Here is a 22665-nt window from a genome sequence, read left to right on the forward strand (position 1 = left end):
GAATTGGATTGGAAGCTAGTGAATTACTTCTTGCTAGCTTCTATGTAGAAACATGGTGCAAGCACTGCTGCCGCATCTATAAGTAATACATGTGTGTGGAAAGCTGGTAAAAAAGCCTCAGGGGGCCACATTCGGGCTGCTGGCCTTAGTTTGAGGATGACCAATCTACTCTATAAGAATATATGACCATGTTAGCCTTACAGAATGCCTTCCTGCAAGTGCTTATCCATCCTGGAAGATGAAGGAACTGATATCAATGACTAACCCTCATGCTCATCTGACTTAAATCCAAAAGAACATTTGGGCCATTATGCTTCAGTCTATCAATTGCCACCAGGTTCCATATCCCACTGTCCAGAAGCTTAGCGATGCCCTGGTCCAGATCTGGGTCAGATCTCATAGGACACCATATATTGTCTCATAAGCATGGCCCGACATTGACAGACATGCATACAAGCACATGGGAGCCATACATTATGGAGTATGATTTTTATTTGCTGCAATGGAATTTTGGCAAAATAGTCTAACCTGCCACATGTTTTAAGTTGATTTTTCAGGGTGTCTTTGAATTCAACTCTCTGTAGGTTTAAAATTTTCATTTCAATCAATCGATGTGTTATGCTTTCATTCCTAACACCCAGTCCACATTAGTACAGATATTACAGATACTGATTTTTGTTTTCCATTAAGATTTAATGTGCTCTGGAAAAAATAAGAGACTGCTGCAATTAGTATGACAATTATTCCATACCAGTAATTGTTAAATTCCTACACAAGCAAACCTCATTCTGCTTTATTATGTACGGATTAGGAAATCAAGTGAATCAGATCTAATTTAATGAAAAAAAGTATAAAAACAACTGCTGTAATCAATACTCTCCCCTCTTGCAATGTGACCAGCTGGATGGAAATACACTGCTTAGAGTACACATAAGGTGAATTGGAATTTAAAGATAACTATTGACTATGACAAAACAGGTGATGAGAAAGTTTTGAGTGAGGAAAAGAAAGGCACAAACCTGGTTTTACTAGTACAAATATACAGTATCAGCTTGGGCACAAGGATACAGTGAGCAACAGGTTATTTGTATTCTTAAAATTTCAAAGATGGCAGTACACAAAAGTCCAGCAACAGGCACTGTAGGCAAAACTGAAATCTGTCAGAGGGCAGCAAAAATAAATCAGCGGTAAGAGGGATGATCACAAACTCATTTTAATATCATTTAAGAATTGTAGGCTGCCATAAAATGACCCCCAACCTGGCAAATTACAGCCAACTTGGACTCCAGTTCCCAAATTTAAGAGTGCATTAAAGTGAACCTGAGATGGGGAGGGGGGGGGAATATACATACCTGGGGCTTCCTCCAGCCCGCTCCAGGCTGATCACCCCCTCGCCATCCTCCTGGTTCTTCTGAAATTGTCCCCGGAAACACCTCCGGCCTGTGGCATACTGTATATGCGCGGCCAGGCCGAGCATGCACCCACATCACGCTCTTGTGGCCGGGAGCATTCTGCGCCTGCACACACTACGCAGCTGCAGAACGCTCCCGACCCTGGGAGCGCAACAGGGGAGTGCGCGCGGCCAGACTGCGCTACTGGCCCCAACTGGATGACTTTCCGGGAGCCACCAGGAGGCAGAGGAGGATGACAAGGGAGCGATCGGCCTGGAAGAAGAGACTGGAGGAAGTCCTGGGTATGTAATTTCCCCCCCGCCATCTCAGTTACACTTTAAATAAACCCCTAGACCATGCACAGCCAACCAGTCCTTCAAGTGGAATTTTTGTGAACAGTTTCTATTGTGGAAGGCTAATATATATACTGGGAATGCATTATTGATGATGCCCATTCATTTGGCTAGTGTTAGAATTTGAGATCATTAGGATTTTCGAAGTCAATGGGCTCTATTCATAAAAAATTTGTGGCGAAAAAACTCCTGGAGGGAAAATACAGCAGCGGTATCTTAGACTTCTGGGTGGTCATTCATAAAAATGTTGGCAGCTGCGATGCAAGTGCGGAGATCTCCCGCTGAAGGCTGGCGGTAAGCTGTTGGAAGGCATGCGGAAACACTTACGCCGGCAGAGTCCCTCCGTGCACTGCTCTCTCTGGGAGGTCTGTCCCATTCACTTGTATGTAATCCACAGGCTTCGAGGAAGCGGTATTTCCCGTCCACATACCGCTTCCTCTAATCTTTATGAATGGCCATTTTGTTACTTTTTTCTAGATAAATCTAGAAAAATACTGCAGAAGGCGGAAATTTCTCGCTCTGCTGGGGGATTGTAGATTTTCATGCGGGAACAGCTTTTATGAATGCCCACTTTGCTAAATGGTCGGGAAAGTCCGCTGTTTTGAGCGGAAAACTTGCGGTAAGGTTTTATGAATAGAGCACAATATCTCAGACACCACACTTCAGCACCTGAGAAAGTGGACAGGGTCAGGGGAATTCACTAACTTGTGCTTCACAGTGTGACTCCATACTTCCTCCTTCCAAACTGGAATGAGAAAGCACCCGAGTCATGTGAAGCAGGCCTTGAAACACAAGTGTCCACTTGCTCGGGTGTTGAAGTGTGGTGGTTGCTATTAACCTTTAAAGTCAACGGCCGTTCACCTTCCATTAAGGAGAATCTGTACTCTCAAATTCTTACAAAAAAAAACAACAACAAAAAACCATACCATTCTGTTCATTATGGTCTCCTGGATTCCTCCTTGCAGTTTCTGCCTCTCCCCGCCACGATCCTGGAAGTGGTGTGTGTGTATATCTCATGTTACAGTATACAAGTTTTTATTACATAGTGAATTTTCTGCACTCCAGTCAGGGATTCTCACAGTTTCTCAGCATAGGCAGCTCCCTCCCCCTTACACAAGCTGAAATTGAGAGCAGACCTGTCTGTGAGGGATAAACAAAGCGCACACACACAGAGCCTCGAGGGGGCGTGCATACCTTCTCCCTATCACAGCAGAGGCAGTGCATTTCTCTCTGGGTCGACAAAGAAAAGATTAGATATATTACAGAGATAGTGCAACTAGAAAAGGCTGCAGTAATTCAGACCACATTAGAACAGGTATAGGAACTTATAGGATAGAAGAAATAAAGATGAACATTTTGTTACAGAGTCTCTTTAAAGGGAACCAAAGACGAACGAAAGTCTTTAAAAAAAATGACAAAAGAGGTTATACATACCTGGGGCATCCTCCAGCCCCATAAGCCTGGATCGCTTCCACGCCGCCATCCTCCGCTGCCTCTGTCGCCGGTACCGGGTCCTGTCACTTCCAGCAGACGCGGCCAATTGTACGCAAGCACAGGGACTCCCTCCATATCTTTACGCATGCGCCTGCGCAGTTCGGAGAGCACTGCGCTTGCGTTGACTGGTCGAAGTGACGGGACTCGGTACCGGCGGATAGAGGCAGCGGAGGACGGTGGCGTGGGACCGATCCAGGCTGATGGGGATGGAGGAAGCCCCAGGTATGTATAACATCTTTTTTTCTGTCGACTCTGGTTCTCTTTAAAGTCTATGGGAAAAATGTGACTGCAATTTTTTTTTCAAATTTTTTTTTTGCGTTCTACGCAAACGGCAAACAGGCCTTTGTTCACAGAATACTGCTCACCGGCAAACTGGGCCATCTCTACTTGCAGCATCTACTTTTCGTTTGTAACCTTCTTTTTCATATGTAGCTACCCCTCTTCCCTGTCCAGCTGCCCAATTGGGCAGCAGCCTTCAAAGGCCCAGGCTTTTGTGACCATTCCAGAAATCCAGCCCTGTTTGCATGTAGCTTGGAAATGGGCATACCAAATGCACTTTTGATCAGTTTTGATTGGTTGAATTCCAAACTGCAGGCAGTTTGCACTTAGGCCTCCTTTCCACGAACTATTGATAGGCAGTGAAATGCCTCTCAAACTCTCTTAACTGCTCACTGCTGCCTGGTAACAGGTTGTTACTGCATGATAACTGCTTACTTCTGCCTGGTAACTGCTTGCTGAGCACACAGCTTAACAGTCTATGGAAAGGAGGCCTAAAGGTAGCCATACACTGGTCAATGTGCCATTAGATCGACCAGCTGACAGATCCCTATCTGATCGAATCTGATCAGAGAGGGATCGTATGGCTGCCTTTACTGCAAACAGATTGTGAATCGATTTCAGCCTGAAACCGATTCACCATCTGCTGAGCTGCTCCTGCCGCCTGTCCCCCCCCCCCCCCCCCCCGTATACATTACCTGACGCTGGCTCCCGGGCATCTTCTCCGCATTGCACGGCTCTGTTCCGGATCCATTACGGCGCTTCCTGTGTTACTCCGTGACCAGGAAGTTCAAATAGAGCGCCCTCTATTTGAACTTCCTGGTCACGGAGTAACACAGGAAGCGCTGGGATGGATGGAGCCGGAACAGAGCCGTGCAGCACGGAGAAGACGCCCGGGAGCCAGCCTCAGGTAATGTACACCTGATCGGATCGGCCGCCGCTAGCGACGCGCACTTTACCCGCTGGCGATCGAGGGTAATTTCCCGCACGGCGCGATCGGCGGCTGCGTTTACCGCGAACGATTGGCAGCAGATTCGATCCCGGGATCGAATCTGCTGTGGAAACGGCCGGGAATCGAGCCAGTGTATGGCCACCTTAAGTTTGCATGCTAGCCAGAATTATTAGCATATTGCCTTCTCTACTGTGTAAATGGATATGTAAATAGGCTGTGAAATGAGACATCAGAAACCTTTGCAATACCAGGATCCAGGTCAGAAAATCCCCGAAGAATGAATAGCTGGAGTTTGTGTTATTATTACATTATTTTTTAAAAATTAATACCTATTTATACAAAATGTTCAGTTATACTTTAAGACTGAAAACTGGGACATTTTAGGAGCAATTCATACAGAAACTGAGCAAATTCATGTTTTTTCTCACCTATTTATAATAATACTGCCCCTTAAGTAGGTCATTAGGCCACTTTGCATATAGCTTAGCCATTAATTTCTGGTAGATGGGAGTATTGATTGGTTCTTATTACTTACTAACCAGGTCACATTGCTTGAAGCGTAATACCGTCATATTCCATGTACACACCAGAAGAGAGCTGGATACTATTTAGTTCTAGGTCACTTGCAGTTACATCTCAGTCACAATCCAAAAACATTATGCTATTTTCAGATTTATTAAACCAAAACAAATAAATACAGTTTTACTAAAATATAACTGGAATTAACTGTCTACTACAGCCAAATCATGTTGATTAATCTTGAAATGTGCAATGCAGCCTCTGAAGAAGTGAAACGAGCATTAGGATGTGTATTAGTTTTAAGGACTGATTTTTTTTTTTTGTACTTTTCTCATGTCTTTAAATTTACTGTAATATGTGGTGTCCAGTAAATGACAATTAAAGGCCGTGTTTTAAAGGGAACCAGAGGTGAGAGTGATATGGAGGCTGCCATATCAATTTCCATGTAAACAATGCCAGTTGCCTAGCAGTCATGTTGATCTTCTAGCAAAGGTAGTATCGGAGTCCAAACCCTGGAACAAGCACATGGCTAATCCAGTATAACCTAAGTCAGAGTACCTGATTTGCATATGCTTGCTTAGGGTCTAGGGCTCAAAGTATTAGAGACACAGAATAAGGACTGTCAGGACCTCCATATCGCCCTCACCTTGGGTTCCCTTTAAAAATTACCCCTGATGAAACCTCTGTTCTAGTTCTTATTTTTCTGTATGATATATGGCTATTTCATGATATATGGCTATATAGCCAAAATGTTCCATGATATTATAGCATGCAGTGAGGTAGGCATGTCATAGTCCACTAGTTATTATTATTATCATCATCATCATCTGTCCTTCTTGTAAAAGTCCTGGCACTAACTTCAGTGTATGTAGTAGCAGCAGTGCTCCAACTGCATACACAACTAGAAAGCTGGAATTTGTTGATGCCCAAATTAACCCCTTCCCTACCACAGGTTATTTCCCCTTAATACCACAGCAATTTTCACATTTCACTCCTCCCATTACTTTTGCCAATAGCTTTATCACTAGCTGTATAACATAAATGATCTATATTGGGGGGGTTGCCACAAATTAAGCCTTCTTTGAGTGGTTAAAAACTACTGGGAGATTTTTTTCATCTATTTTAGTGTATGTAAGTGTAGTTTTACTTTTTGTCCACTAGATGTCCCCACACTTTATTCCGGTGTATTGAGAACATTTTATTTTCTGAATGACCCCCTACATCTTGCAGATACCATTGATCATTCTCACTTTGATCGTTCCCATTTAACGATCATAGAGTGGCAGGGTGATGACAGAGGTAAGCGGGTGTGTGATCTACAACAGTGAGGTAAACAAGCAGAAATACATATCTACGCCTGTGATCTGCAAGAGAAGTTTTCCGGGGTGTAGATTTGCATAGCATGGCGAACTGGCAACTGGCTAAATTAGCATAGTCAGAACCAAACACTTGGCTATATAGTAACAGGGTGCCAGCACCTAAATCAATAACTGTAGCTGAAAAATTGGCCATTGTCTGACTACTTGAGTACCTAAATTACACACCTGACACTGCAGATCCGATAAACACTATTGGCTTTGTGCACCCATTTTAACAGCTTCCAAAATATGAGAAAACACTTTATCAATCTTTACCACAAATTCCTGGGTGACTAGGGCTAGGCAATGAGATGCAAACAATTCTGATTTAATGCAGGATTAAGCTAATTTATGCAGCTGTGAAATAGACCAGTTGAATTCCACCTTGGCAGGTCCTGCATCAACTTGGAATTTTATTTACATCATATTGACCATCCCTACTCAAAACAAAAGTCTAACACACTTTATTGTTGCTATTATCATATCCTGTTGTTGACTTCCTTGGGGGCTAAACATTAAACTGGAATATATGTATGAATTTGAGTGTGCAAAGGGTTTATATGAAGATTTATCAGATCAGGATTTAGGTAAGAAATTGTTCAGTGAATCCTGTTAAGGGGCATTGGTTACCAGATTAGAAGTAATGGGGGTCAGTAGTTTAAAAAGGATGCAAAGCAAACAACATAACTCAAGACGTATTCACATCATGTACAAAGGAGTAATTCTTTTTTTTTAAAGCAACCCTGAACTAAACATTTCCTTTACGGCCATGTTTGACATACCTAACAAATACTGTTTTACTCAAGCCATCAGCTAACCTTGCTGACTATAGTTGCAGAAGGTATTGTCTGTGTGGAGGGCTAGTTCTTTGCAAACTCTTAATCTGATATTACCTGCATCTGGGTTCCCAGTTCAAATCCCAGCCAGGGCACTACCTGCACGGAGTTTGTATGGTTTCCCTATGTATGTGAGGGTTTCCTCCAGGCACTCCGGCTTCCTGGACACATCCCAAAAACCTACAGGTAAGTTAATTGGCTTACCCTAAATTGGCTCTAGAATACAAGATGTACTATAGCACTGGTAGTGATGAGATTGTGAGCTCCTCTGAGGAACAGTTAGTGACATGAATATGTACTCATAAAGCCCTGTGGAAGATGTCGGCACTATATAAATGCCAAATAATAATATTGCTGGGAACTTAAAGGGAAACAACAAAACAGGAAGTGAGGATATCGTAGGATGGTGCTTAACCCCCTTGACGTTATGATTCTTTCTGGATTTTAGGGTCTAAAAGCGGTGCAATTTTTTTGCACCCTTTCAGATCCTAAAACCTGGGGAAAAAAAATCATAGTGCCAGGGAAATCTGCAGCAGTGCAACAATAACTCACCTCCCTGGCTCCAGCGCTGCAGTTATGCCTCCATCCTCCAGGTGGCGCTGCAACTCTAAAGTGAAATTGCCGGCTGTTGTCATGACGACACCCCCCCCCCCCCCCCCCTAATACTGTGGTCTTTCTGAAAGAAGGAAGTTTCTTGAGGTTGGTCACTGGATCACACCTTTTGCTCATCTGATAACTAGAGTCTGTAGCAAACTATTTCTTACTCTCAATCTGTGCTATGAAATAAAACTAGGGCAAGTTGCTAAATTAGTGCAAAAAATAAAACACAACTACTCTCCATAGCAAATTTTGTGCGATTGCTAGAGATGGTCAATGAGATGCAAATAATTCTGGCTTGCATGCAAAATGTATGGGACTTTGAAAGGGGCCAACCAAAATGAACTTCCTGTACATTTTGATAGGGCCAGTTCCACGTGGCATACAATTTGTTTAAAATCTCCATGCATGCCATAAATCTCATTTAACATTTCTACTAGTTGCTCTTAGTAAGGCTGGGAGCAGACTTATTTGAATCACATGCGTTTGCCACAAAGTGGAAAACCCATGCGAAATTGCATATAAAAGTCTATGGAATGCCCCAAAAATGTCATTGTTGTGCAATTGTAAGAGGTTCATAAAATCGCATTTAAAAACTTATTTCCTGCATGCAAACGCATGTGATTCGCACACAATTTTTTCCTATGGCACATCAAAAACCCAAATAAATAACAAATAGACCTGATAATGTATTTTTTTTTTCCCTTGTTAAAAAAACAAAATGTATTAAAAATGCAAATGCATACAAAAATACAAATGTAGCGAAAACCGCAAAACGCACATGCCTTAAACCACATGCTTTTCTGCACAGCCAAGTGTGCTCCCAGCTTTCCATACTAGTGTTTTCATAGGTCACGTGATAATGTCACGATTATTATTATTCACATGCTTATTATTATTATTATTATTATTATTATTATTATGTCCTGTGAGCATTCATATTTCATGTGATATGTCTAGTGATTTTCATATGTCACATGACAGGTCTAGTGATTTTCATATGTCATGTGAAATCGGATTTGCTGCTGAGACATAACTGCACCTTTTTTTTTTTTATATCGTTCACTAAGTAGAGTTATTTTGCACCACTCCAAAATCCTTGGTAAATATGGGGACAAAACTACAAATCAGTCCACCAACACACATACACAAACCAATGATTATTTTCTGCAACGTTATGTGTAGAATTTGAGGTGTTTAATAATTATTGGTATTATTCAGTGTTGTAGTGTTAATAACCATTCTCTCAGAATGGCAAATGTAGGAAAGAATTAGACAGTTGAAATCCAGAACAGAAAACACCCAGAGTGCTGTGCTTTAAAGAAGAATTCCATGAACCATTAGATAAAAAGTATCACCTTAAAAGATCACTTAAAACCATTTTCCCTGCTCCCAAAAAGTTACAAAATCTAGGCCTCTTTATTAGTGACCTGTCAGAAGGCATTTATAGAGTTCCTGCAGAGTCTGTTGTTCCTCAAGGTAGCCCTATTATGTTTGTATCTGTCCATTGAGCTGCTGCTCTAGTTGTTGCACTGAATAATTTACAGGCATTAGTCAGAATACTGACAAAAGACAGTCGGAGCACTAGATGTGCTCCTAATACAGATATTCTTGAAAGATATACCAAAATATAAATAATTATAAAGTACAAATGTTGTTTGAATTTATTTACTTCATGGAATTCTCCTTTTACGAACCCCGTGTTACTGTTTTCTTCCTTGTTAACAAAATGACCATGAAGACTTAAGTTAGAAACAAGAGATGCAGGAATGTATTGCAGGATAGTCACATAAACATTTGAAACAAAAAAAAATGTACACAGGTCTGATTTCTGCCAGATTTACATTCTCTTGATGTCTGCTTATTCTTTGTACAGAATGTTGGTGTTGCAAAAGTAGACTGATAAATAAGGAATCTGAATGCTATATACAAGGTCTTTCCTGGATTTCAGGCTTTGTAGCCCATTATTGTTGTCAGATTATAAGACTTCCATTCTTGGGCCACTTTTAAGGCAGAGAGCCTCAATTGGGAACCATACTGTCCTTGCAGTAATTACAATAGAACTGTGATTGAGGACTCTTCAGATGTCAACAATACACACTTTGCCCACGGACTTTCCTGCATTTTTCCTCTTTTGCCACAAAGACAGAAGAGCGTGTAGTAAAAGGTGCTGATTAGGTCAAGGCCCTCCTATTACACAAATTAGTTTAACTTCACAAAATTTGAAGATCAGGAAACTTTTTTCGCTGGTAAATCAAAATACCATAGGTCAGGTATAGAAAGTGTAGATATCTAATGGGAACGTAGTCCAACACGGTCTTCTCCTTCAAATGACTTTATATCAACTACTTTTGCCCAACTCGGATGTGGGGATTGAGTAACGGGTCAAGATTTGGGTCATTTTCAGCTGATGCTCTACCCCATTTGGACATGAGTAAAATTAGGGTAAGAAAGCCCAACACACCAATTATTAGGACTATCAGGAACCGCTGCTTGGTGGAAGCTGGTTTGGACTTTGAACCTGTGCGGTTACTGTAAAAGAATAAGGCTTCGGTTAAACTTGTTAGAGAGACATGGACAAAATTAAAGAAGATAGACACAAGAAAGTGAGACTAGAGACGGCAAAATTAACTTATTAGCAATGAAAAAAAAATATTACTCATTTTCTCTAGGAACATAAACACAGTGGCTAAATTGCAACCAAAGGCTTAAAGAGACTCTGAAGTCTCCCTAAAATGAGGTTTTTATTTTAAAAACCTCATTACCATTATAGTCCCTCTTAAAACGCTGCATCCCTGCGACTGAAAACCCCCTCGATCACCCCAAACTCACAGGGGTGCACGGCGAGCTCCTTCCGCATAGAGGCAGCACAGCTCTGCCTCTATGCGCGTCAATCAGCGTGGCTCGCCGCCTCTCCCCCGCCCCTCTCAGTCTTCCTTCACTGAGCAGGGCGGGGGAGAGGCGGAGATGCGCGCTGATTGACGCGCATAGAGGCGGCAGCAAAATCCACTACCAAGAAAGTCGTGGATTTTGCCTGCCGTGTACCCTGTGAGTTTGGGGTGATCGAGGGGGTTTTCAGCCACGGGGATGAGGCGTTTTAAGAGGGACTATAATGGTAATGAGGTTTTTAAAATAAAAACCTCATTTTAGGGAGACTTCAGAGTCTCTGTAATGCTGGGTACACACGATACATTTTTCCACTCGATTTTCCATCCAAACGGTTTTTCCACTAGATTCTCTTACCTTGCTCTCGTTTTTCTTTTCTTTTTCAATTCACTTCTATGAGAAATCGACCCAAAAAACAATCGGAAGGAATATTGGACATCTATCAAGCGGAAAAACGTATGGTGTATTCCTAGCATTACCTACATTCACATGATAAATGGAACTCAGCCATTGTCCTTTCAATGCTGCGCACTACTGAGGTTGGTATCTAACTTTTTTTGTTGGGGGGGGATGGGGCGGGGGTAGAGGGTAGAGGGACAATAGGTACTTTGTGTTTTTTTTGTTGTTGTTTTTTTTAAGCCTACAGCACCTATACACAACAAATCATTTCTAATAGATCTTCTGCAAATTTAGATATACACTTCAACATTTTCTCCCAGTACCTTTGATCATAGGGCAATTCCAGATACAATGGATCATATTAGCCTCTGGCTCTTGCATTTTAGCCAAACACGCAAATAATCTTCTGACCTGACCTTATACTTTATGATAAAGGCGTACATAGCCTAGTATATCATTAAGAGATGAGACAATCTTCATACTTCATTTACAATCACCTTACACGCTTTGTTATTTTCGGAATTAAATTGATCTGCTGCTTGCTTGTTCAGGGTCTATAGCTTAATGTATTAGAGACACAGGATCAACAGGGCTACCAGGCAACTGGTATTGTTTAACCACTTGAGGACCAGAGGTTTATACCCCTCAAGTGACCAGGCCATTTTATTTATTGCTCAGTGATACAACTTGGCAACCAAATTAATTTTAACTCTGTTCCTTCTCACAAATAGCTTTCTTTTGGTGCCATTTGTTTGTTGTTGATATTTGTAGTTTTTTTGTTATGAATAATAATAAAAAAAAAAAGCACATTTTTTTGCATTTTATTTATTCCCCCCTTCCTCCTCCCCCCTAAATTGACTTTACACTACAATATGTATACATTTAGGCTGCTTACACACCAAGACGTTACAGGCTGTAACGCTCCCCCAACGCACAGCAATGTAACACAAGTGGGCTGTTCACACAGCCCACGTTGCGTTACATGTAATGCTACACGTTCGGTGCAAAGTGCAGCATGCTACGGCGTTGGAGCGGCTATAGCCGCGTTAGACTGTTTGCACATGCGCAGTGGGGGGCGGAGAGGAGGCGGAGAGAGCCAGCTACAGTAGCCGCGCACATGGCTACTTAATATTCACTGCACTGGCGGCAGCTGATTGGCCGGCGGGACCACGTGATGCGGAGTGTCTCGCTCCGCATCACGTGGTCCCGCTGGCCAATCAGCGCCACTCTGGGAGACCTTATAGGAATCGAGCCGCCGAACGCGGCTCACTCTACCGTCGGCTTTTGCAGCACCATACGTTGTGTTAGGTGCACGTTATGCGACCTTAACGTGGCACCTAACACAACGTCTTGGTGTGCAAGAAGCCTAAATACATAGGCATAGGACAATGCAGGGCTGTGGAGTCGGAGTCGTGGAGTCGGAGTCGGGAAAAAATGCTCCGACTCCTAATGAATTTGTAACTGTAATTAAAATAGAAAATATGATAAAATGTTCTATTTCTCAGATAATAGTCATTAAAAATAATGTATATATACAGTATATATACAGTAATAGCTGTGCTTAGTCCACAAAAATGAAATAAACCAATCAAAATTAGTTACTTGTGCTGCTTCAATAAAGCAGTCCCCGTATTTTTAAGGTCAGATATACATATCTGATTGTGACTGTATATATGATGTGTACACAGGAATCTCTTATATATGTTACGGCCAGAACCCGAAGTTTGGCCACTTCTAGTTCTGGCCGGCCACTTCGGGTTCTGGCCGGCCAATGCGCGAAGTGGCCGCTGCGCTGCGGCCAATGTTAGAAATGGATGTATCTTCTGCGCCGCAGCGCAGCGGCCAAACGTATAACAACTTCGTTAATTTATTTCAATTCAGCCGGCGGCAATGTAACAATTCAAGCCGCCGGCTTTTTTTTTTCTGCCTCTCTCTCTCTCCTCTTATGGGCAGCCGGCGGGGACACGCGTGTCCCCGAGAGTCGTTCGTGGCGCCAGGGCAGCAGAGCAGGGAGGCTGCAGACATCGCTTCTGCCAGCACCCGCTCTGCAGGAACGGCAGGATAACCCTGCCGCGACGAACGACTCCGGAGGGGGGACACGGGTGTCCCCGCCGGCTGCCCATAGAAGAGCGAGAGAGGCGGGGGGGAAGGAGGAAAGAGAGGCGGGGGGGGGGGGGAGAAGGAGAGAGAGGCAGAGAAAAAGCCGGCGGCTTGAATTGTTACATTGCCGCCGGCTGAATTGCAATAAATTAACGAAGTTGTTATACGTTTGGCCGCTGCGCTGCGGCGCAGAAGATACATTAACCTCAGAGGAATCAATCCATTTCTAACATTGGCCGCAGCGCAGCGGCCACTTCGCGCATTGGCCGGCCAGAACCCGAAGTGGCCGGCCAGAACTAGAAGTGGCCAAACTTCGGGTTCTGGCCGTAACATATATACTAAATAACATCTATGCTGTAAGAATAAAGCCTGATGTGTAGCTATGTCACTAATAGAGATGGTCAACGAGATGGAAATAATTCTGCATTGATGCTGATTTATGCAAATGTATGCACTCCCTTTGCTGATGAAATAAAATAATTTGATATGTTATTAAAATTTGGTTTGGTGACTACAAATTAAAGGGTAACTGAGACGGATTAAAAGTAAAGTTTTATACATACCTGGGGCTTCCTCCAGCCCCCTTCAGGCTAATCAGTCCCTCACTGTCCTCCACCACCCGGATCTTCTGCTATGAGTCCTGGTAATTCAGCCAGTCAGTGCTGTCCGGCCGCATGCCGCTCCCACAGCCAGGAACATTCTGCACCTGCGCAATAGTGCTGCACAGGTGTAGTATGCTCCTGGCGGCGGAGTGTGTGCATGCGCACTACGCCTGACTGGCTCAAGTACCTGGACTCATAGCAGAAGATCCAGGTGGTGGAGGACAACGAGGGACTGATTATCCTGAAGTCGGCTGGAGGAAGCCCCAGGTATGTATAAAACTTTAATTTCATCTGTCTCAGGTTTACTTTGTTACACAGTAGTACTATACTCTACATATGCACTCCCCACAGAGCTGCAGGGAATCTACTGAGAATGCTGTGCACATTGAACACATAGGTGTTGTCTGTTTACAATCTCCTCATTCCCCTGCAGAGTACCTGCACATCATTCTTACATGCACCCACACTTACATTGCCTAGGGCCTGATAGATGTTCTTTGTTCCGGTTTGTACCTTTTACAAGTACTCTTACCAAGGACTAGTTTTAGTCTAAAGGGAATAAATATAGTAGTCTACATATCCTTCTCACTTCAGTTGTCTTGTGAAATTCCTAAGCGTTGGCAGTTAAGAGACGAATTTCATGTTACATACTTTTAATCAACAAAATTGTAATATGCAAATTAGAGGAGTCGGAGTCGTGGAGTCGGTGGAATCCTAAACTGAGGAGTCGGAGTCGGTGGATTTTTGGACCGACTCCACAATGGCAGGGATTAGATCGTGAGCCCCTCCAACGGACAGTTAAGTGACAAGGCTATACTCTTACCAGCGCTGGGTAAGAGGCCAGCGCTATATAAATACTTTTATTAATATAAATACAAAAACCAGCCGCTGGCAGGCTGATCGCTGCGGCCCCTTGTTTACAGTGAAGGGAGCTAGCACTCATGCAAACTCCAGTCAAATCTCGCTGCTCACGAGATGACGCCATATGGCGTAACTGAGGAACAACAGAGCCACTCTGCCGCCGATCTGCGTCAGGTGGTCAGCAAGTGGTTAAAAGGAAATAAATATGGCAGCCACCATACCACTCTCACCTCAAATTCCATTTAATAAAATCGGTAGAGGGTGAGAAGTTACCATATTTTCCTGGATGAGGACAGACATCTGGGGATCCCCTTATTGAAGGGGGCTCCTAGATTCCACCATAAGCCCCCCCCCCCCATTTCCACATGCATGGGGATAGGTACCCCCTGGGCACCATAAGTGGGGATCAGCCATTTGTCCTTGACATGGACAGGGGCTTTGCAGGGGAGAGGAAAGTTTCTGTCCCTCTCCTGCAAACTTTCTCCTTTCAGCCATGTAGGCTGGTATAGCTTGATATGGCAGAGCCCAACCATTCTGAACAAGGGGTTAAAGGAACGTAAAAGGTTATGCATGTAGCTTGCATGCTACTTATCTAAAATAGGATACGGCCAATAATCTACTGTAGTAACAAACTGTTCTTTACTGGATTTAGGCAAACCAGAAGATGACCCAGCACCGTCTTCGTAATGTATTTATAAGCTCTTAATTAAAGCATCTTCAAGTAAAGGCAGGATACAGCATAACAAGAGACTAATGCATTAGAAAGCAACGTTTCGGGAGGATGTCCTGCCTTTCTCAAGCCTGCAAGGTCTCTGACAAAATAGTGAAAAACATCCACCTTTATTTAGTAGGCTCAAAAGTAATGAGGCAATCAAAATGTGGGCATCGACGCTGGGTCAACCAATCAGAAGCATGACCGGTAAGGAGGCGGGTACAACAGTCAGGAGGACCTGATGGGGAACTGATAGCCACCAGTTTCCACCAATCAGGAGCATCCTGAAAGAAAAAAAAAACAGCCAAAAAACAGGCTAGCTGTAAACAGGAAAAGATGTCAAATTGGTCAGCATTCCACATTAACCAATCAGAAAGCTTCAGAAAAAAAATACGCATAAACCCTGTACGTGGAAAAAACGTACGCAAATATTCGCATCACTCAAAAATAGCGATCAAAATGCGAGCGACAAAAGTACGCTATACAAACGTCAAATTCGCGTAATTGTGCTAAAGCGTAAAAAGACGCACTGCATCAGGGCTAAAACATCAACTTCCAAAATAGACAAGAGATTTAAAAAAAGTGATGATAGCCCGGCCGGTCATGCAGAAGATCGGGGACCCGGCGTCATTGCCCAATAAAAATATATCACTCACTTTATATACAGGTTCCCAACTCATACTCATGATTGAGACCCCCGGGTGCCAAAGTCCCACGAGTCTTAATCCAAAAAGCCTCCCTTCTAAGTAACATCTTCACCCCATCACCCCCCCTCCTAGGTACTGGTACCAAATCTATCACTGTTCCTCTCAATTGACTACAGAATGATTCTCCTCGGTGAAGAGAGCAGCAACTTTGTTCCCTTCACCAACATCTAATGGCAGATTTATGAGACAATATACGAGCTTTAAGCGGTTGAGTAGTCCTACCCACATAACTCAGACCGCATGGGCAATGTAACAAATAGACAACATAGCTCGAATCGCAAGTAAAGAAGCCATTAATTTGATATTTTCTGCCAGTCAAAGGATTGTAAAAAACATCCCCTTATTAGTGTTATTACACATATGACATGAAAGACAAGGGGAAAACCCTTTTCTCATAGCAATTGGAGATTTTTTACGTGCAAAAATGTCTGCTCGAACAAGTCTCTGACCAATCGTGGGCGCGCGTTTATATGCCATTAAAGGAGGATTAAAAAACTCCTCAACAGTTGGAAACCCTTGAAGTAATAATGGCCAATGGCGTCTGATAATGGATACCATCTCCCTAGACTATGTAGAAAACATGGAAACAAAAAGAATCTGAGCAATTTCTCCCAACACCCCCCCCCCCCATTTCGCTTATGGGAGCTAATGGGCCCCCCAGTTTTGGGAATACAAAGGTTGAGAGGGTAGTCCCTTTCCCGGAATTTCAACCTCATTTCTTTACACCCGTTGACCTTAAAGTGAACCTCCGTACTAAAAATCTACTCAGCAGAGCTGAAAAGGCTTGGTGTTTAACAGTTTCACAGCATCAGAACTTTATTTTTCTTACCAAAGCATCATTTTTAGCTAAGCTCCACCCATCAAAGAAAAAAAGCCCAGGCTTTTTTTCCCCCTGATGCTGTGCAGAGCTTGATGAGATTTCCTATGTTGTTATTCATGTTGCCTAGCAACTGGGAGAGGTGAGCAGGACACAGGACAGTTGGAACTGTGTCTCATGCTCCCTGTCACCTCCTTTCAACCAAAAAGATGGCTGCTATCATGAAACCAAACATTTGCCTGTTCTTTTAAAACAAACAGTGTGGGTAAGAGATTACCTATTTATTTTAATTAACATAACTAATGTAACTTAATGTCAGTATGTTTGTTTAGGCTGGAGTTCCTCTTTAACGTCTGGATCACCAAATATGCGATCCACCCTTTGAAACTTATTTCTAGGGATATTCCGAGTAATATGAGGAGGATGAAAGCTAAAGAGCTTATAAATACATTACGAAGACTGTGCTGGGTCATCTTCTGGTTTGCCAGTCTGCTTCAATCCCCAAGGTCGGAGGGATTTGGACCTACAAGCACGTCAATCTGTGTCATGGGTGCAACCTGCATCTGGGCTGTTTTACTTTACTGGATATATAACTAGATTAAATTGTGTACAAAAAAAAAGAACAAACTTTAAATAAGTCTTTACAAATACCCAATTACCTTTCTATACACTGAAAAACTATGGTCACTTGCTGCTGCCACCACCATCTCCATGTCACCCCAAGTTGCCAGCCAAGTTCCTGCATTGGCAGAGGGCTTAGCAGCCTTTGTCATGCACTGTGCATAATGCTTGACTGTTTTAATGGAGAGGGAAGGGGAAATCATAGCAGCAGTTATACAACCACATAAAATCAAGGAACATGGAGAACCTTATTTACAGCACTTATTGTCCCCCATAATGTACAAAGGATGAAGCAACAAAAGATGGAAATCTGATACAAGAACAGCAGTAAATTAGCAGAGTACAATAAGACTAACCGAAGTATCCTTGCCAACCAGCTGAGTGTCGGTCTTCTCCTGTATTTGTCATCATCAAAATCAATCACTGTATCCTGAGAAGCAGCAACATCTCGAGTGTCATAGATTTTCCTAGGAGTTGAGGCTGCAAAAAAAAGGAATAAATAAAATATATACCCTTCTAAAAGCAATCCTGAAATGTGGCAAAAAAAAATAAAAAAAAAAATTGATGCTTACCTTGTGAAAGCCTCTGGATAGTCCAAAAGGCTTCCTGTATTTTCATTCACCAAACAGTTGCAGTGCACTCAAATATGATTTTTTTTATCGTGCAAGCGTGGCCCTGACAGAGCATGTTCGTATTAATTTTATGTCATCTGTGTATCCCTGTTTATTGCAATGACTCCTTCATGACAGAAAGAAATGGACTATAAAACTGTTTGAATTATGGGGATACAATGAGGGAGATGCTGAGGATGCTCTATTTTCTATACTTGCTAATCCCTCCCACTCACCACTTTCTGTTAAGGTACACCTGATCTGAAAGGGGTAAGGAAGCTGCTATATTTATTTTGTTTTAAACTATGCATATTCCCTGGTTATCTTGCTAATCCTCTGCCTCTAATGCTAAAGATTTACCTGCCAGATAGATTTTTTCCAACATATCCGATCTGATTTCCGATAGAAGTGAATGGAAAACAGTCAGAAATCGATCGGAAAATGCTCGGAAATCAGATCGGACATGTTGGAAATAAATCGATCTGACAGTAAATCTGCAAGAAAATCTCATAATGTGTACCTAGCATGGGATTTACCTGCCAGATAGATTTTTTTTCCATCATGTTGGGGGAAAAAAAAAATCTGGCAGGTAAATCTTTAGCATTAGAGGCAGAAGATTAGCAAGATGGGCAATCTTGCACTGCTCAGGCACCTAGACCGATGGTGGGACACACACTCTAGCGACTCCTGCAAGCTGTGTTGTACAGCTGAACTTGGTAAACAACAGAATAAAAAATAAAAAAAAATAAAAAAGGAAGAAGGAGCGCTCCTTAGTGTGTTATCATTAAGGCTACTTGCACACCAAGACGTTGCGTTAGGTGCTACGTTAAGGTCGCATAACGTGCACCTAACGCAAGGCCTGGTGCTCTTCGTTGTGGACGTCAGAGTGAGCAGCGTTGTGCAGCTCACTCTGGCGTCCGTGATGCCGTGATGCGTACTCTTGTGCGCATGCGGCATCACGTGGTCCCACCGGCCAATCACCGCACAGAGCGGCCGCTCCAGGAAGTAAACACTGCACGTCACTGAGTGCAGTGAATATTAATTAGTCATGTGCCTGGCCGCTCTCCGCTCCTCTCCAACATGACTGCGCATGTGCAGACAGTCTAACGCGACTTAAGCCGCTCTAACGCCGTAGCATGCTGCACTTAAGAACGTGCAGCGTTACAAGTAATGCAACGTGAAAAGGGGAGGAGGTGGGGGCGGGTGTGAGCCTGGGGAGTGTCTAGGATTATAAACAAACACTGAATGGTTGGAACAAAATTATATACAATATATATGGCTCTTAGCATGAGAACATTTATTACTTGATGGATGTGCATGCTGGAGAAAGGATGGCGCTCAGAAGGTGCTGGGGCAGAAGCTGGTACTGGGTGAGTTGTTAACTCACCTGGTGTGCCTGGACCGTGGAGTGACAAGTAAGGATCTGTCTTGTCACAATCTGCAAAGGCGGCATGGAGGGGGCGTGGCCTCTGGGTTGGCTGCAAAGGCAGAGTGCAAGACGGAAGGTCAGATGTGGCCAATCAGTGCGCACAGAGGGGCCGGGAGTGAGGCCACGCGCAGATGGGACGTCTGGGACTGATGACAGCGGTGTTGCTGGGGAAAGCTGACTAGCGGTGCGGCCAATGGCGGAAGTGTCGTAACCGTGTGGTGGCCGGGAAGTTGCTATGGAAACATAGCAACGTGACGCAGAAGCAGGGGCTGGTGCGTGCAGCACCTCCCACTTGCTGATTGACTGGGAAATTGGCACTTTTTGAGCATGCAGGAAAATGCGTGTGGGGAGATAAAACATACTATACACATTAAAAACAGTTCTTAACCCTTTCGCGTTCCACGGTTTTTACAACTTAAAATTCCTGGCGTTTTTGGCACTTTAGTTGTGTCGTTTTGATACAGCAGTAACTTTTTAATTATCTATGCCATCCTAGTGATACATATCTTTTTTCAGTACAATCTAGGGTTTCTTTAGGTAATATTTTTCTCCCCAATCTATTTTGTTTTATAGTCCATTTATGGGGAAAAATTAGGCGTAAATTTTTCATTTTTTTATTTTTCCCCCTCCCTAATTTTCACATCTCACAACCCACAGTTCTAAAACATTCACATATGAATTATTTGGCCCTTCCCAATTAAAATTATACCCAATATGCCATACTTTACTTCTAGATGAGCATGTGGCAGACCAGTATCCCCAGTCTGCGCGTCTGTGGCGATCGAATGCGTTCGCTAGGGCGACAGTTCAGGGGGCATAGAGCTGTACAGATGCATCACTAGGCAATGGCAGAGCGTTACATCTGCAGAGCATTGGGGCCTGAAACTTTCGCCCTAGCGATTGCATCCGATCGCTACTGGCGGCAGTCGTTAAATGTTTATAAAAAGGCATAGGTATTGCAGGGGTTAATATTGGGTTAATAGGCTAAGTTTGGGTTAAAAATCAATGGGCCCATGTCTTTTTTTTTTTTACTTTTACAACATTTTTTTCCCCTAACTTTATTGAATGATTGTTGCTGGCTAATAGATTCTACGTCCTAGAACATACAGGGGGACTAATTAAGCAGTTAACATTGTGACGACTGGTGGAAATTGTTGATTAATTTATTCAGGCCATAGATGAGGTGTGGGTGAGCAAACAGGATGTTATAAGGGTGAAGATAGGGCAATAGAGCCTAGATCTTTTGAGACCTAGGTACTATAGGGCTGGCTGTGTCAAATGGGGCAAGTGGGGATGGGTTATATAAAGCTGGCTGTCTCGACTTGTGCGTTTATGCCATTTGGTACCAAGGAATTAAGCTTGAAGATCCAGTAAGCTTCCCTTTTACATAATTTTCGGTACCTTAGGCCTAGTGGTAGTCATGATGAAATTGCTTCTAGGCCCATGACCGTTAAGCTCTACATGCATTGGCTGTGGGCCTCAGTAAAATGTCGGGGTACACTGTGGTTCGTGGCTCCATCCTCTATCCCCCATCTAGGTTTTCCAAATCATTCTCGTAGAGGGCGTGTTGTTCTGCCCACGTAAAAAACTTTGGGCAGTGGCAGGACAGCAAATAGATCATATACAGCATTCCGCAATTGATGAATTGTTTTGTTTTGGTGACCTTTTCATCTCTCTCTAGGTCTTGTGTGCGATGTTTCATGAACTTGCAGCACTTGCATCTCGATTTCCCACATCGGAAGTTGCCTACTATCTTCTGGACCGCCTCCTGTTGCTACCTGTTTTTGCTCCCTACGTTGCTTTTAACCTCCTTGTTTAATTGATTTTGCTTTACGAAAAATTGTTCATGGTCTGATTGGTATATTTTGATGCAGTATGGGGTCACGTAACAGCAACGGCCAATTGGATTGAATAATTTTGTCTATTTTACTGGCACCAGTTCTATTTAAAGCCATTGTTACCCACGCTAAAAAAAAAAAAAAAAAAAGTCAGATGAGGAGAGGGAAAGCTCTGTGTGCTAATGAGCCTACCCTTTCCTCTCCCGGTGCCCTCCGTGCAGCTTAGGATCCTCCGTTCAAATCCCCCGCCATGGGGGACTTCGGAAGTCTTCGGGAGGACTTGGCTCCCTACTGTGCATGCGTGATCACGCGATAGAGGGTGCTCACGCATGCGCAGTATGGAGTGGCCCCTCTTTGGGAGCACACGGCAGCGGAGATAGCAGCATTTGACCGAATTGGTCAAATGCTGCTACGGGGGATCCTGAGTGGGAAAAGGCACCGGCAGAGGAGAGGGAAGGCTCATTAGGACTCGGAGCCTTCCCTCTCCTTCAGGAAGTATCTGACTTGTGTTTTTTTAGATCGGGTAACATTGACTTCTTTTCTCTCAAATTCCTTCCTTGCTCAGTCGATCGTATTTGCATTGTGGCCTTTATCAATACATTTTCTCACAAACACAAATATTTGAAATGGGGTTAAAATAGCACAATCACTGGGATAACCTAATCCCTATTGGCCCCTTTGACAACGGTAATATAATACCTAAAATATAACTTATGTATTTTACTATACAAATTAGGGCTATAACACCATCACCAACAACATACATAAGAGTAGTTGATATGACACTGGTAGGGTTGTATGAAACATAACTCATGGGTTGCCCAGAATATAAGGCTCACCCAAAGGAACACAGGTGTAGCGTAATCCCGTATTACACTCTCCACTCACTAGTAAGTAAACTAAAGGTAGCCATACACTGGTCGATTTGCCATTAGATCGACCAACTGACAGATCCCTATCTGATCGAATCTGATCAGAGAGTGATCGTATGGCTGCCTTTACTGCAAACAGATTGCGAATCGGTTTCAGGCTGAAACCGATCACAATCTGTTGAGCTGCTCCTGCCGCCTGTCCCCCCCCCCCCCCCGTATACATTACCTGAAGCTGGCTCCGGGTTCTCTTCTCTGCGCTGCACGCATCCCAGCGTACACTGTGTCACTCCGTGACCAGGAAGTTCAAATAGAGCGCCCTCTATATGAACTTCCTGGTCACTGGAGTGACACAGGAAGTTGATGTACGCTGGGATGGAAGCAGGAACAGAGCGGTGCAGCGCGGAGAAGATGCCCGGGAGCCAGCGTCAAGTAAT

At 43.4% G+C, this 22665-nt stretch overlaps 1 protein-coding gene across 1 annotated transcript in view; it reads right to left on the reverse strand.

Moving 5' to 3' along the window:
- Positions 1 to 9524: 9524 nt before the first annotated feature.
- Positions 9525 to 22665, reverse strand: part of ZFPL1 (zinc finger protein like 1) — a 48148-nt gene continuing 35007 nt past the window's right edge. Inside the window, exons 7-8 of the mRNA XM_068261055.1 lie at positions 17838 to 17961; positions 9525 to 10308 (exon numbers count right to left, since the gene is read on the reverse strand). Coding sequence (XP_068117156.1) covers positions 10122 to 10308; positions 17838 to 17961 — 311 coding nt within the window. The 3' untranslated portion in view covers positions 9525 to 10121. The remainder of the gene's footprint in view (positions 10309 to 17837; positions 17962 to 22665) is intronic.

This window comes from Hyperolius riggenbachi, chromosome 11 (assembly GCF_040937935.1).
Source record: "Hyperolius riggenbachi isolate aHypRig1 chromosome 11, aHypRig1.pri, whole genome shotgun sequence".
Taxonomy (NCBI): domain Eukaryota; kingdom Metazoa; phylum Chordata; class Amphibia; order Anura; family Hyperoliidae; genus Hyperolius; species Hyperolius riggenbachi.